An 11,552-nucleotide genomic window follows, 5' to 3' on the forward strand; every position below is an offset into this window, starting at 1 on the left:
AAAATGAAAAGAGTAATCTCTGTCTCCCTCTTCTGGATATAGAACTCATTACAGTTGACATACAACTCATTACAATTGAGTTGAAAAACAGTTATTAGAAATGACCTTCAGTTTTGAAAGTAACCTTCATAATATTAGATGAGGAAAAAAACACGTCCAAAAAAAATTCTTGAAATATTTGCTCAGGAGAAAAACAATTGCCAACTTTAAATTATTAAATCTATCTTTAAAATGTAAAGAAACCCAAATAATTACTTAAAAGTTCTTAGCAAAAGCATGCAAAGCAAAAAAGCAATTAGTTCATTTAAATGCTGGAAACAGAAAGAAATTCTAGATGGTTCAAAGTTATCTACAGTCTTTCGACAGTTCCCTCATTATGTCTTCTGAAGTTAAAACCATCCAAACCAATCTATTTCAGAGATAAAAGTACATTTTAAGGCAAAGACTTTCTATACCCATCAAATCTTCCGACCTCATCACTCCTTGCGTCGCCAGACAATCAAACAATTGTAAATCATTTAATCTTCAGACTCTTCAGGGGGAGAATTAATAAAACGCAATGCTTCAGCTGCGTCCTCAAATATATGAACCCCAGAATTTTTGACGAAAAGCCTGGGTATTGAAGAGATGGATGCAACTGTCTTTGATAAGCCGTACGCATTACGGCAATGAATCCAGAGCGTTTCTGAACAATTTCACATGGAAAATCTTTGAAGAAATGAATCTCAGAGCTTTGAAATTTAAACAACCTTTGTTTTCTTGCAAGCTTAATAATACGGTCTTTGTCTCTAAAACGAAGAAAACGCACAACAACATGCCTGTTTTTACTTTGATCCGAGGATTTTAAAGCACCAACCCTATGAGCTATTTCAATCCATGGCAGTTGCACGCAAGCCTCCAGAAATAAATATTGAAACACCTTAGCAAAATAGTCCAGTGTGTCGGCGCATTCCGATTCTCTTTTAATCCAACAATTCGAATATTGTTCTGATGAGAGCGAGCCTCCTAATCCACGATCCGTTGTTGAGCCTTTCCAGACAAGAAGAAGTATCGACTTTAAGATCAAGGCTCAAAGAGTCAATTTTTTCCTCCAAAGGGAGAAATCTTTCTTTGAGTTGAGTTCATCCAGTAACGATATAGCTGATTTAAGACTCTAATCTATTTACCCAGGGTGCTCCTGTGAAGTCTGGACAGCTTTTTTTTTTTGCTTACCGTTGCCTGCTTCAGGATTTCTTTTGGTGTTTCTTGTGTTAGACATAATTATAACTGTTGCTCTACAGGATCCAACTGAATAAAGTTAAAATTTCAAAGTTTGAGTCAGGAAAGGGAGAAATTAAAGGCAAACAGAAAGACACTATGTCTTACATGTCCACAGGCAGACCTGCAGCCATGTTTCCTGCGTGGAATCGAAGGAGTCCATCCACAGTCGGCATGGTTTCCATCAGTTTTAAGCAGCACTAGTTTGTTTAATCGCATCAAGGAATTCTTGTTAACTGTACTGACCTTGGAGCAGTTGTACTTTTTAGCTGTGTCAGGCTGAAATGAGAATATTTAATGGTATCGATTGAGAGTTCTGCTGCCACATGAGTCACCTCGATGCGCCCTGATTGAAAGTTCATCATGGCTGATCCATTTTCCCTCTCAACCCCAATCTCCTGCCTTTCCCACCTCCCCCGCCAGCCGTATCTTGTCAAGCCCTGACCAATCAAGAATCTAATTTATTAACCACTATCCACTCTCCACTCTATCCAGGCCTTTCACCATTCGATAGGTTTCATGAGTCATCCCTCATTCTTCTGAATTCTGGTGAATACAGGCCCAGAGCCATCAGACGCTCTTCATGTGACAAGCCACTCAATCCTGGAATCATTTTCACAAACCTCCTTTGAACCCTCTCTAGTTTCAGCACATCTTTTCTAAGATAACAGACTCAAACCTGCTCAAAATACTCCAAGTGAGGGCTCACAGTGCTTTATAAAGTCTAAACATTACGTCCTTGCTTTTATATTCTGGTCCTCTTGAAATGAATGCTAACATTGCATTTGCCTTCCTCACCACAGACTCAATCTACAAATTAACCTTAAGAGGCAGGGTTTCAAAATTCTGGATTGTTGGATTCTCTCCTGGGAACATTTTCAGTGGTGTCAAAAACAACCTCTCCCTCAATGTCACAAAAACAAAGGAGCTGGTTGTGGATTACAGGAGGAATGGAGACGGGCTAACCCCTATTGATATCAATGGGTCTGGGGTTGAGAGGGTGAACAGCTTTAAGTTCCTCAGCACAAACATCATCGAGGATCTCACGTGGTCTGTACATACCGGCTGTGTGGTGAAAAAGACGCAACAATGCCTCTTTCACCTCAGATGGTTGAAGAAGTTTGGCATGAGTCCCCAAATTCCAAGAACTTTCTATAGGGACATAATTGAGAGCATCCTGACTGGCTGTATCACTGCCTGGTATGGGAACTGTACCTCCCTCAATCGCAGGACTCTGCAGAGAGTGGTGCGGACAACCCAGCGCATCTGTAGATGTGAACTTCCCACTATTCATGACATTTACAGATACAGATAAAAAGGGCCCGAGGATCATTGGGGACCAGAGTCACCCCAACCGCGATCTGTTCCCTCTGATACCATCCCAGAAATGGTCCCACAGCACTGAAGCCAGGACCAACAGGCTCCACAGCTTCTTCCACCAGGCCATCAGACTGATCAATTCATGCTGATACAATTATATTTCTATGTCATATTGATTGCCCTATGTGCATACTATTTATTACAAATTACTATAAATTGCACATCACACATTTAGATGGAGACGTAACGTAAAGTTTTTTACCCGTCATGTATGTGAAGGATGTAAGAAATAAAGTCAATTCAATTTAAACCTGTGCCAAACAGATGGGTTACACCTGAACCCAAGGGGACCAAGATCAAGATCCTTACGTGCAGGTTTGCTTGAGCTCTTTGGAAGGGTTTAAATTAATCTGGCAATTTGAAACCCTGCTCTTTGCACCAGTTCCTCAGCCACACATTCACCTGCTAAATCATCCTGTCCTTACCCTCCTGGTGTGTGGCACAGGCATCAATTCAGAGATTACTATTCTGGAGGTCCTACTGTGCTGCTCTCTGCAAAACTCCCTATATTCTCCCTTCAGGACCTCCTCCCTTTTCCTACCTGTTGCCAACATGTACCACAACTTCTGACTGTTCACCCTCCTCCCCCAGCCTTAGGAATGGTGTGGACCCAGTCCATGACATCCCTAGCCTTGGCACCTGGGAGGTAATATACTGTCCGGATATCCATTTCACGTCTGCAGAATCTGCTTTCTGCTCGTCTGATTATGGAATCCCTTGTCACTGCTCCTCTTCCCCACCACCTTCCCTTCTGAGCCACAAAGCTCGACAACGTGCCAGAGATCTGATCACTGTGGCTTACATAGTTGACAGATGCCGACACACCGTACGCCTTCTTAACAACACCGTCAACCTGCTCAGCAGCTTTGAGTGTCCGATTGACATGGACCCCAAGATCTCTCAGATCCTCCACACTGCCAAGAGTTTTACCATTAATATTATATTCTGTCTTCATATTTTACCTACTGAAATGAGCCACTTCACACTTATCTGGGTTGAACTCCATCTGCCATTTCTCAGCCCAGTGTTGCATCCTATCGATGTCCTGCTGTGACCTCTGACAGCCCTCCACACTATCCACAACACCCCCAACCTTTGTATCATCAGCAAATTTACTAACCCATCCCTCCACTTCTTCATCCAGGTCATTTATAAAAATCACGAAGAGGAGGGGTCCCAGAACAGATCCCTGTGGAACACCACTGGTCAATTTGAGAAAACATTTAACTGAAGTGTGGGGAAATATGATGCTATTGGGCAGGAACTCAGAAACATAAATTGGGAGCAGATGTTCTCAGGGAAATGCATGTTAGAAGTGTGGCAAATGTTCAGGGAACATTTGCATGGAGTTCTGCATAGGTATGTTCAAATTGGGGCAGAGGAGGGATGGTAAGGTAAATGAACCATGGTGTACAAAGAATGTAGAAAATCTAGTTAAGAAGAAAAGCTTATGAAAGGTTCAAAAAAACAGGTACTGTTAGAGTTTTAGAAAATCACAAGGTTGCCAGGAAGGTTCTTAAGAATGGAATTAGGAGAGCCAGGAGGGGCCATGAGAAGGCCTTGGTGAGCAGGATTAAGGAAAACCCCAAGACATTCTACAAGTATGTGAAGAGCAAGAGAATGAGCTGTGTGAGAATAGGACCAATCAGGCGTGATAGCGGAAACGTGCATGGAGCTGGAGGAGATAGTGGAGGTACTTAATGAATACTCTGCTCCAGTATTCATCAGTGAAAAGGACTTTGACAATTGTGTGGACGACTTACAGTGGACTGAAACGCTTGAGTGTACAGACATTAAGAAAAAGGATGTGCTGGAGCATTTTGAAGGTATTAAGTTAGATAAGTCTCTGGGACCAGATGAGATATACCCCGGGCTGCTGTGGGAAGTGAGGGAGGAGATTGTTGAGCCCTTAGTGATGATCTTTGCATCATCAACAGGGACGGGAGATGTACCGAATGATGGAAGGGTTGCAAATGTTGTTCCATTTTTGAAGAAAGGGAGTAGAGATAGCCCAGGAAATTATAGACCAGTGAGTCTTACTTCAGTGGTGGGCAAGTTGTTGAAGATCCTGAGAGGCAGGATTTAAGGGCATTTGGAGAAACGTAATCTGATTAGGGATAGTCAACATGGTATGGGAAGGATGTGGATACTATAGAGAGGGTGCAGAGGAGATTTACAAGGATGGGAGAGTATGCCACATGAGAATGGGTTGAGTGATCTTAGCTTTTTCTCCTTGGAGTGACAGAGGATGAGAGGTGACCTGATAGAGGTGTATAAGATGATGAGAGGCATTGATTGTGTGCATAGTCAGAGGCTTTTTCCCAGGGCTGAAATGGCGAACATGAGAGGGCACATTTTTAAGGTTCTTGGAAGTGGGTTCAAGAGGGATGTCAGAGGTAAGTTTTTCATGCAGAGTGGTGGGTGTGTGGAATGGGCTGCCACCGACGGTGGTAGAGGCAGATACAATAGGGTGTTTTAAGAGACTGAGATAGGTACATGGAGCTTAGAAAAATAGAGGGCTGTGCGGTAGGACAATTCTAGAGTAGGTTACATGCTTGGCAGAACATTGTGGGCCGAAGGGCCTGTAACATGCTGTAGATTTCTATGATTTGATGAATTCACCATAACTCCCATGCATGTTAATCTGGATGAGCCTCCCAAGAGGGAACGTCAAACTCCTCATGAAAATCCTTATGGACAACATCTGCAGGTCTACCTTCATTAATCACCCTCATCACCTCATCAAAAAACTCAATCAAGTTAGAGAGGGACCTTGTCAAAGGCCTTCCTAAAATTCATTTCGACAACATCCACAGTTCTATCTTCATCAGATTCGGGAGGAAGCTTGTTAAATGCTGGGTTTGAGGGGAGCTTCCCAAACGCACAAGATGTGAGGGCGAATGTGTAGTAAACCTCACTGGTATGATCCCATCACTCTCCTCAGCCAGCTCCTTCTCTTTCAAGTGGCACATGATGTCTCACTAGTTAGTGTTCAAAGATCATTCATACAGCACTAGTTTGTGTTGTCTTTCTCCCTTGTTAATTGTAAAGGATCCCAATGGCAGTTTTCTTGGTTAATGCTCATTAGTCAGCTCACTTGGGTAATGCTGGTTATGTGAGGTCACAAGGTCACTGTTGGAGAGGGAGCTCCCTCAGTCACTGTTGGGGAAGGAGCTCCCTCGGTCACTGCTGGGGAGGGAGCTCCCTCGGTCACTGCTGGGGAGGGAGCTCCCTCGGTCACTGTTGGGGAGGGAGCTCCCTCGGTCACTGCTGGGGAGGGAGCTCCCTCGGTCACTGTTGGGGAGGGAGCTCCCTCGGTCACTATTGGGGAGGGAGCTCCCTCGGTCACAACTGGGGAGGGAGCTCCCTCGGTCACTGTTGGGGAGGGAGCTCCCTCGGTCACTGCTGGGGAGGGAGCTCTTTCCTTTGGGTCTGATCGGTGCCAGTGGAGTGGATCAGGGCCTGTCTTCCTGCATCTGTAATGTTCTCTCTTTCCCCCAAATGTCTCCCTCCAACCTCCCTCCTCTCTCCTCTCTCACTCCTCACTCACTCATCTCTCCCTCAACCTTCCATCCATCCTCCTCTGTCCCCTCAAGCTGTCTTCTCTCTCCCTCCTTCCACCAATCTCCCTCCTCTACCCTCCACTCCCCTCCACTACCTTCTACCCCCTCTTCCCCTCCACACCCTCTCCGCCTCCCCCCCTCCACCCTCACCCCTTGCACCTTCTCTCTTTCCCCCACTCTCTGCCATGTCTCTCTCTCTGGACATTTGTCCTGTATCCTTTCCTCTTGCCTGCACCTGCCTCAGCCTCCCCGACCCTACCCGAAACCTGTTGCCTACTGCAGATGTTGCCTGTGGAGTCCGGACGCTCACTGGTGACTGGAACCCTTCCCACGCTGGGCACGTTAACTGGCTTTCCCATCGACACGTTGAGCACATTGACCGGCTTACCCATCGACACGCTGGGCACGTTGACCGGCTTACCCATCGACACGCCGGGCAGTAAGGGGCTGAAGCTGGGGGGCCTGTGTCAGGTCCCAGCGGTGATCTCTCCCCTGCACTGCCTGGCTCTGCACTACAACAGGCAGCCGCACCTGCTCAAGGCGGAGGTGAGTGCAGTTCACGTACAGTCGCGCTCGTGGGCAGTGTCCCCGCGCACACTCGAACCCCCACGCGCAGTTGCCCCGCGCAGTCACCCCGCAGCTGATGGACTGATGCTGCTCCCGGCCGAAGGGAAGTGGTGTTGCTGGCTCTGGAGTCGACGTTGCTGGACCTGCCTGCCCTGTGAATGGCCTCTGACCTGGCTGACCATCTCAGCAATGGCATTTTCTCCCCCCGACCCCCAGGAGGACCGGGAGGAGGACGAGCGGCGGCGGAGGCGGCGGGAGAAGAACAAGGTGGCGGCAGCGCGGTGCCGCAACAAGAAACGGGAGCGAACCGAGTTCCTGCAGAAGGTGAGGGGGTTGGGACAGACTCTGGGCTCCTCTCCCGGACTGACACTCGTTCTCTCACACCAGGACTTCCGGTCTTCACTGCCCCCTCCTGGGAGACCCCGTCCAGTACCCTGCACCCCCCCTCCCCATGGTCTGCCCCACCTTCACCACCGGCTACCCTGACTGACTCTCACCACACTGTCCCCTGTCCAGTGCTGAGCTCCCCCCACCTGTCACTCACCGCCCCTCCCCCACCGGCCATACTGCCCCTCCCCTCACCGGTCACTCACCACCCCTCCCCCACCAGTCACTCACCACCTCTCCCCCACCGGTCACTCACCACCCCTCCCCCACCAGTCACTCACCGCCCCTCCCCCCGCCGGTCACTCACCGCCCCTCCCCCTCACTGGTCACTCACCGCCCCTCCCCCCACCGGTCACTCACCTCCCCTCCCCTGATAGGTCAGTCACCAGCTTTCCCCCCACCGGTCACTCAGCATTCTGCCCCCTACCAATCACTCACTGGTCACTGGTTGACCGGTCCTCGATCCCTCATTCCCACCGGTCACTCCCCCAGCTGCCGCTGACCACCTTGTCTGGTGTCCGCAGGAGTCCGAGCGGCTGGAGCTGATGAACGGGCAGCTGAAAACCCAGATCGAGGAGCTGAAACGGGAGAGACAAGAACTGATTCAGCTGCTGAACCTGCACCGGCCCACGTGCATCGTCAGAACAGACAGTGTCCGCAGCCCCGACTCGCTCCTCACACAGTGACTAACCTGTAACCAGCTCGGTTCTGCTGCCCCGCGCTGGCCGCTGGTTCAGTCAGCTGCTCCGAGAGAGATGCTGGTCACGCTGACCCCTGCTCCCTGAGACCCGACTGCAGAGGCCAGGATAGGCAGAACACTCAGGGTTAAACAACAGCGTCTCAGATCCACGGAGCGATAGCAGGCCTGGGTACTGACCCCTGGCGGCGGATCCAGTGCTTGTCCCCCTGGCCGAAGAGCCAGACAGTGCCACTGGTCCCCTTGGGGAGGGATGCTGACCCTCTTGTGGACGAGTCGGTGAGGAACAATGGTCCCTGACAAAAGGAGCCGGGTTGTGACGCTGGTCCCCTGGTGGAGGAGCCCAGGTGTGACGCTGGTCCCCTGATGGAGGAGCCAGGTTGTGAATCTGGTCCCCTGGTGGAGGAGCTGGGTTGTGAACCTGGTTCCCTGGTGGAGGAGCCGGGTTGTGTTGTTGGTCCCCTGGCGGAGGAGCTGGGTTGTGTCGCTGGTCCCCTGGTGGAGGAGACCAGGTGTGTCACTGGTCCCCTGGTGGAGGAGACCAGGTGTGTCACTGGTCCCCTGGTGGAGGAGTCGGGTTGTGAACCTGGTCCTCTGGTGGAGGTGTGACGCTGGTCCCCTGGCGGAGGAACTGGGTTGTGTTGTTGGTCCCCTGGTGGAGGAGCCGGGTTGTGTCATTGGTCCCCTGGTGGAGGAGCCGGGTTGCGAACCTGGTCCCCTGGCGGAGGAGCCCAGGTGTGATGCTGGTCCCCTGGTGGAGGAGCCGGGTTGTGTCTTGGTTCCCTGTTGGAGGAGCTGGGTTGTGACGCTGTTCCCCTGGTGGAGGAGTGGATTGTGAACCTGGTCCCCTGGTGGAGGAGCCCAGGTGTGATGCTGGTCCCCTGGCGGAGGAGCCGGGTTGCGTCGCTGGTCCCCTGGCGGAGCAACCCAGGTGTGTCACTGGTCCCCTGGTGGAGGAGCCCAGTGTGTCACTGGTCCATTGGTGGAGGAGCTGGGTTGTGTCATTGGTCCCCTGGTGGAGGAGCCGGGTTGTGAACCTGGTCCCCTGGTGGAGGAGCCCAGGTGTGTCGCTGGTCCCCTGGTGGAGGAGCTGGGTTGTGTCGTTGGTCCCCTGGTGGAGGAGCAGGGTCGTGAACCTGGTCCCCTGGTGGAGGAGCCCAGGTGTGTCGCTGGTCCCCTGGTGGAGGAGCCGGGTCATGTCGCTGGTCCCCTGGCGGAGGAGCCCAGGTGTGACGCTGGTCCCCTGGTGCAGGAGTGGGTTGTGACTCTGGTCCCCTGGTGGAGGAGCCGGGTCGTGAACCTGGTCCCCTGGCCGAGGAGCCCAGGTGTGATGCTGGTCCCCTGGTGGAGGAGCCGGGTTGTGTCATTGGTTCCCTGGCGGAGGAGTGGGTTGTGTCCCTGGTCCCCTGGTGCAGAGTGGGTTGTGACACTGGTCCCCTGGCGGAGGAACAGGTTGGAATTGGATATGGGGAGGTGGGAGAGGACGGAACAGTGTGCAGCTTCACACGTGACAGGCTGGGCTATGAACCATGTATACCAGATGTGTGAGCCGCTACTGAGCCCTGAACCGCCATACACATCTGGCCAGCCTGCCAGCTGGCACATCTGCATTTATCACTTTATTATACTCTTGAACTGACATTACTATCAGTAAAGGTTGAAATGGTGTCTCTGTGATGTGCGCTCCTTATTCCAAAGAGAGCAGCTGGATCCCAACATCAGGGTGGGCTACAACCCACAGCTCCTGAGCTGTTTCAGTCTTCACCTGTCACCGTTGTTCCCGTAGCCAGGGCAAGTCCCATTGACTGGAAAACAGCAAACCTCAAAATTCCATTTCATGAAACAGCAAAGATACGAGGGGCAGAACTTTACGGTGATTGGTGGAAAGTTAAGTGGGGGGATATCAGAGGTAAGTGTTTTAAACAGAGAGTGGTGGGTGTAGATACTGAGGCAGATTAATGGGGGGACTTTTAAGTGACTCTTTGATTGACACATGGATGACAGATAAATTAAGCGTGATGTGGGAGGGAAGGATTTATATTGAACTTTCACTGGGTTTAAAGGTCAGCACATCGTGGGCCGGAGGGCCTATATTGTGCTGTAATGTTCTGTGTTAAACCCCAATATTTTATATGTTTTCCGGGAAGTTATGACAGCTGATGAAGAGGCTACAAAGGGAAGTGAGTGGATGTAGAGCTGGTAAAAGGGTGAACAGTAATAATTGAATAATGATAACTAAATGCGAAATGATAATAGCGACAGCAAAGGCTGTAACTCTAGAAATTGCCAGCAGGTGGAGCAGCAACCATGGGGAGGGAAATGGCCAATGGCGCATGGGGAGCAGGGAGCTCATTAAATGTGGGTGCTGGGATGACAGTAGGTGTTGGAGTGTGGGTGGGTGCTGGGGTGTGAGCAGGTGCTGTGGTGTGAGTGTGGATTGGTGCTGAGATGTGAGTGAGAGTGGGTGCTGGGGTGTGTGTGATTGGGTGCTGGGGGTGAGAGCGGGTGCTGGGGTTGAGAGCGGGTGCTGGGGGTGTGAACGGGTGCTGGGGGTGAGAGCGGGTGCTGGGGTTGAGAGCGGGTGCTGGGGGGGTGAGCGGGTGCTGGGTGTGAGCGGGTGCTGGGAGTGTGAGCGGGTGCAGGGTGTGAGTGGGTGCTGGGGATGTGAGCGGGTGCTGGGGTGTGAACGGGTGTGGGGTGTGAGCGGGTGCTATGGTATGAACGGGTGCTGGGGATGTGAGTGGGTGGGGGTGTGAGTGTGTGGGGGTGTGAGTGGGTGCTGGAGTGTGAGTGGGTGGGGATGTGAGTGGTTGCTGGGGATGTGAGTGGGTGGGGGTGTGAGTGGGTGCTGGGGTGTGAGTGTGTGGGGGTGTGAGTGGGTGCTGGGGTGTGAGTGTGTGGGGGTGTGAGTGCGTGCTGGGGTGTGAGTGGGTGCTGGGGTGTGAGTGGGTGGGGGTGTCAGTGGGTGCTGGGGTGTGAGTGGGTGCTGGGGTGTGTGGGGGTGTGAGTGGGTGCTGGGGTGTGAGTGGGTGGGGGTTTGAGTGGGTGCTGGGGTGTGAGTGGGGGTGTGAGTGGGTGCTGGGGTGTGAGTGTGTGGGGGTGTGAGTGGGTGGGGGTGTGAGTGGGTGTTGGGGTGTGAGTGGGTGCTGGGGTGTGAGTGTGTGGGGGTGTGAGTGTGTGGGGGTGTGAGTGGGTGCTGGGGTGTGAGTGTGTGGGGGTGTGAGTGGGTGCTGGGGTGTGAGTGTGTGGGGGTGTGAGTGTGTGGGGGTGTGTGTGGGGGTGTGAGTGGGTGGGGGTGTGAGTGGGTGCTGGGGTGTGGGGGTGTGAGCGGGTGGGGGTGTGAGTGGGTGCTGGGGTGTGAGTGTGTGGGGGTGTGAGTGAGTGCTGGGGTGTGAGTGTGTGGGGGTGTGAGTGGGTGCTGGGGTGTGAGTGGGTGCTGGGGTGTGAGTGTGTGGGGGTGTGAGTGTGTGGGGGTGTGAGTGGGTGCTGGGGTGTGAGTGTGTGGGGGTGTGAGTGGGTGCTGGGGTGTGAGGGTGTGAGTGTGTGGGGGTGTGAGTGGGTGGGGGTGTGAGTGGGTGCTGGGGTGTGTGTGGGGGTGTGAGTGGGTGCTGGGGTGTGAGTGTGTGGGGGTGTGAGTGGGTGCTGGGGTGTGAGTGTGTGGTGGTGTGAGTAGGTGGGGGTGTGAGTGGGTGCTGGGGTGT

At 52.1% G+C, this 11,552-nt stretch overlaps 1 protein-coding gene across 1 annotated transcript in view; it reads left to right on the forward strand.

Annotated features, from left to right (window-relative positions):
* Positions 1 to 9,519, forward strand: part of LOC140194131 (jun dimerization protein 2-like) — a gene marked incomplete at its 5' end in the record, with an annotated part of 49,335 nt that extends 39,816 nt beyond the window's left edge. Inside the window, 3 exons of the mRNA XM_072251603.1 lie at positions 6,445 to 6,746; positions 6,984 to 7,091; positions 7,679 to 9,519. Coding sequence (XP_072107704.1) covers positions 6,445 to 6,746; positions 6,984 to 7,091; positions 7,679 to 7,840 — 572 coding nt within the window. The remainder of the gene's footprint in view (positions 1 to 6,444; positions 6,747 to 6,983; positions 7,092 to 7,678) is intronic.
* Positions 9,520 to 11,552: the final 2,033 nt, after the last annotated feature.

Source organism: Mobula birostris, chromosome 1, assembly GCF_030028105.1.
Source record: "Mobula birostris isolate sMobBir1 chromosome 1, sMobBir1.hap1, whole genome shotgun sequence".
NCBI classification, from domain to species: Eukaryota; Metazoa; Chordata; class Chondrichthyes; order Myliobatiformes; family Myliobatidae; genus Mobula; species Mobula birostris.